General features: G+C 37.0%; 1 protein-coding gene across 1 annotated transcript; it reads left to right on the plus strand.

The window, feature by feature from the left end:
- Window positions 1-459: 459 nt before the first annotated feature.
- On the plus strand, window positions 460-2,354 carry LOC107677719 (homeobox protein MSH-A-like). Its single transcript, XM_016472738.1, has 2 exons — window positions 460-814; window positions 1,895-2,354. Exons 1-2 carry the CDS (start codon window positions 529-531, stop codon window positions 2,347-2,349), a joined length of 741 nt encoding a protein of 246 aa, XP_016328224.1. The 5' UTR covers window positions 460-528; the 3' UTR covers window positions 2,350-2,354.
- The last annotated feature ends 2,284 nt before the right edge of the window (window positions 2,355-4,638 follow it).

A 4,638-nucleotide genomic window follows, 5' to 3' on the forward strand; every position in this document is an offset into this window, starting at 1 on the left:
TTCTAAATGTTTTAGGCAACTTTGAATTGAGTCAGTTTGTTCTCAGTCTATAAAATTGTTATTGTAAACAAAAAAAGGTGGCTATGTGAAGTGATTTTATATAGCTTGATTGTGCATCTTAAAATGAACAAATTACTGATGTGAGAGCAATTTGAAGAAAAACTTCAAGCCTAATTTTAGCTTATATATTTCCCCACTATAAACACCACATTTCGCTCTAAATATAACCTCTTTATCCGTGAAGACTATCATTTAACGGCTCAGGATCTCCTCATGAGGCAATCACGCGTTCACATCCCTACAAACACTCATTCCGTGTCTCAGGATGTCCAAAAAGGCTGTCTAAGTAGGCGGCTCCCTAGGATTTGAGACGCAGCCTCTGAGTGAACGATGATTGGTTCAAACTTTGGATAGTCTTGTAACTTTTGTCAAGTTATTGTAAACGTTAAGCAACGGAGAGCGAGCGCGTCTGCAGGCTCTTTCTCAAGTTTCCATGTGGAATATAGCTATAGCTATTTTCCCCCCGGAATGATTTCCGCTAATTATAAAGGCAAAACGTCTTCCGATGAAGAAGATGATGGTCAGGGTTCACGGTCATCTCCGCCGGAGCGTGCAGTCCGGACGCAAAGTCTCCCGTTCAGCGTCGAAGCCCTCATGTCGAAGGAAGGACGGAGTGAATCAACTTCACAAGAACCGAATCAGATGCCATGCATAATAAATCCAGTGATCTATTCAGAGTCAGTGGATTTCCCCAAACGCTGTGAATCTGTCAAAGAGGACTCTTCCTGGATCAATAAACCCAGATTATCACCGCGTAAGTTACTACTATTCGGACACTTAAATAATGTTACAATGTCTGAATGACATGATATTAAATATTAAACAATGTGGCATTTACAGACTTTCTCACAACTAAGACATTTTTGCAATCAACTGGTGTCAGTGTGATTTTTAGTGAGTGATTCTAGCAGAATAACCCTAGGTCTTCATTTTAAGTTGTATAGCCTATATGTGACCCTGCAGCACAAAAGCAGTCTTAAGTCGCTGGGGTATATTTTTAGCAATAGCCAACAATACATTGTATGGGTCAAAATTATTGATTTTTCTTTTATGCCAAAAATCATTGGGATATTAAGTACAGATCATGTTCCATGAAGATATTTTGTAAATGTTTTACCGTAAATATATCAAATCTTAATTTTTGATTAGTAGTATGCATTGCTAAGAACTTCATTTGGACAACTTTAAAGGCGATTTTCTTAATATTTTGATTTTTTTTGCACCCTCAGATTCCAGATTTTCAAATAGTTGTATCTCGGACAAATATTGTCCTATCCTAACAATCCATACATCAATGGAAAGCTTATTTATTCAGCTTTCAGATGATGCATAAATCTCAATTTTGAGAAATTGACACTTAAGACTGGTTTTGTGGTCCAGGGTCACAAATAAAGATTTAAGGTGCAAACACCTCCAAGTCCGTTTGAGATTTTTCTTTTAAATGAGCATTTTTAACAGGCTCCTATGAAAATGACACATTTTTGAAAATAAAGCATTCAATAACTGACTAATGACCTTTTCTTTGCCATTGAAGTGAAATTATTGAAACTAAACATAGAAGCCTGATAAAAAAAAAAAGCTCATTTAAAAGAAAAAAAAATCTAGTTTTAGGATTTAGATAACAAAATCTTAAACCAAATGACAAGCACAGCATCATCAAGATGAAAAAATAAACAAAATCAGTATTTACAGGCATAACGAGAAAGACACAGAATACAGCAGATATGATCTGGTGTGTGTACTTTATGAGTTTGTCCAGTGTTAAAACAAATTAGTCGTCTGCCCGAGCTGTTTATTACTAGTCTACAAGCTAATTTCTGAACTAATTTTACAGGACCGCCGAGTCCCGCGACATGCTCTCTCCGAAAGCACAAGACGAACCGTAAACCCCGAACCCCTTTCACCACCACTCAGCTCTTGGCCCTGGAGCGGAAGTTTCGTCAGAAGCAATACCTGTCTATCGCCGAACGTGCCGAATTCTCCAGCTCTCTCAGCCTGACCGAGACCCAGGTGAAGATCTGGTTCCAGAACCGAAGAGCAAAGGCCAAGCGGCTGCAGGAGGCAGAGCTGGAGAGGCTCAAAATGACCAGCAAACCCAACTTACATCCCAGCCTCACTCTGCCGTTTACACTCTCTACGCAAACCCAGACAGCAGCTCTATTGTGCGGACAGTCTTTCCCTTTCAGCAGACATATGCTGCCCTTTGCACCTGTAGGAATATACTCCACACCGGTGGGTTACAGCGTGTGTCCTCTCTCCAAAGACGGCTTCTCTGTGGAGCCAGTCTAGAGGATCTATTGAATCAACTCTCTCTGGTTTATCTGCTGGACATACTGACATTTTTATGTTTGATAGGGAGTTGTACAATTTTATATATGCTTAGGATTACTTACATTTTTGTTATATTTTTGAATGCAACATTACACTCTTAAAAATTAAGGATCAAAAATGAGGTTCACGCAGTGATGCTGAAGGTTCCCGAAATGGTTCTCCTACAAGAGCGCAGTTCTTAAAAGAACCATTTTTCTTAGTGTAAAGAAAATACATTTTTTTTCCACAATATAAAGAACCTTTTATTCAATGGAAAAATTCAATGGATGTTAAAGGTTCTTCATAGAACAAAATATTCCAATTAAAAATCTTCATTTTTCAGAGTGTAATCTACTTTGGAAGCCACAAAGAACAAATGAAATGTAGACTTGCAGGTTTTTTAAAGTGTCAAAATGTAATGCCGCTATTGTAATTCTTCCAGGGCATTTTAGGATATTATATGACCCAATATTTTGCATTAATATATTGATCTTAATGTGATTTTGAGTCACACTGATGAAAATGTCAAAGTATATAAATATATATTTTACCACATAACCTTAGAATAAAGTATATTTGTATGACAAATCCATATTCAAATGTGTTTATGTGTATATGTACTCTATTTTAAGGACCAGTTCTGACCATTTTAAAGGGGTCATATGATGCGATTTCAATTTTTCCTTTCTCTTTGGAGTGTTACAAGCTCTTGGTGCATAAAGAAGATCTGTAAAGTTGCAAAGACTAAAGTCTCAACTTTTTAGCAACATCATATGACCCCTTTATTAACTAACTATTAACTACGAACTTTACCTCAGTAAACTTATAATTTGCTGCTTATTAATAGTAAAGTAGTTGTTAAGTTTATGGGGTGAGGGATCTAAAATAGATGTAGAATAAGGCATTAATGTGCTTTGTAAACAGTCAACATGCTAGTAATATGCATGCTAGTTAATAGTGAGAACTGGTCCTTATAATAAAGCTATACCAATAATATATATATATATATATTACACTTTGTATTCACATTTAAGAAACTAAATTAAATTTTGTTTACAGAATTTGCTGATTTAGAGTTACACCAAGACCGTTGATTTGTTCTTAATTGGACATTTTAGTGGCAAAACTATTACGATTAAACCATTTTTGCTCAGATTTGTGAGGTATGAGTGTTTTAGGGAAACTTTGGAGAAGGAATCCACAGCATTGCTAATGCTTTTTAAATTGAGCTGCTGAAAAGAGGCTTTTAAGCGTTTATGCTCATAATCAGTGGAAATGTCGGCTGACCTGTGCAGCACTTTTCATGCTGGTGACCCCAGGAAAGTTAATTAAACGCACTAAAACACCGGGTCAGCCGCGTAAGTATTTCAGTCCGTAAATCTCTCAGTGTGCTGCGATGGAGGAATGTGTCGACCTGGTGCTTTTCTAAAATGATTTTAAGGAATTCAGTGTTGCATGTGATTTATGACAGATTAATTGGCTTTGTTGTACAGCTGACTTTCCATTAAATAATCTATAATCTTCTGCTGGTGTAATTACATATACGTGGGGTATCTAGAATAGCCCTATATAATAGTGAACTGAACACAACTGCTTATTTTCCATAGACACCAACCGTGTCTTAGCATGTCCTCTGATACAGAACAGATAGGTCTTCTCCGTCTGGTCTACACTTTTGAAAATACCCTTGCCTTTGTATTGTGATCTGACTTTGAGCCTTAACTGATGGTGAATGCCGAGCTCTACATCAACCAGACCCTTTACTAATTGTCCTTACCCTCCAAGTTTAACTCCACCAGTGTGAAATGGTGTATGCTAAGAGCTCAGTGATAAAGAGCAAAAAGCATTACATCATTAGCTTCACCTTCTTTTGCTCACTTAACTGTGGCATTGTCTGGCACCGACTAAGTGTTTCTCGTTACTGAACAACCATGTTGCAATTAGCAGTCATTTCACAGTCCATTTCTGGTTCTTTGTTTTTAAAACAAGCTGCAACATTAGTTTGATAACACATATTTCTGACTTTTTTGATAACAGATCTTTCTTGACTTTCTTGAGTTTCACTCCTTGTTTGAAGCTCAAAAGATCTTCATGCCAAGTTTTCTGACTGTTCAGGCCATTGAGTGGAAAGCTTTGATCCTTAGTGACTACGATCAGGGAGGTCGACAAAGGTGTTTTTTATTTTTAGTATTATTCATGCAAATGTAGCAATTCAGACGATTAAACACTGAGCCTATGAGAAAAAAAAAACACATAATAGCCTCCCAC

Source organism: Sinocyclocheilus anshuiensis, unplaced genomic scaffold (genome assembly GCF_001515605.1).
Source record: "Sinocyclocheilus anshuiensis isolate Anshui unplaced genomic scaffold, SAMN03320099.WGS_v1.1 scaffold969, whole genome shotgun sequence".
Lineage (NCBI taxonomy): Eukaryota > Metazoa > Chordata > Actinopteri > Cypriniformes > Cyprinidae > Sinocyclocheilus > Sinocyclocheilus anshuiensis.

Bases quoted from the DNA above. Each gene is read 5' to 3' on its own strand.
- LOC107677719 (XM_016472738.1), top strand. From the start codon at position 529: ATGATTTCCGCTAATTATAAAGGCAAAACGTCTTCCGATGAAGAAGAT. The intron at 815-1,894 runs GTAAGTTACTAC...CTAATTTTACAG, and splicing joins TAAACCCAGATTATCACCGC to GACCGCCGAGTCCCGCGACA.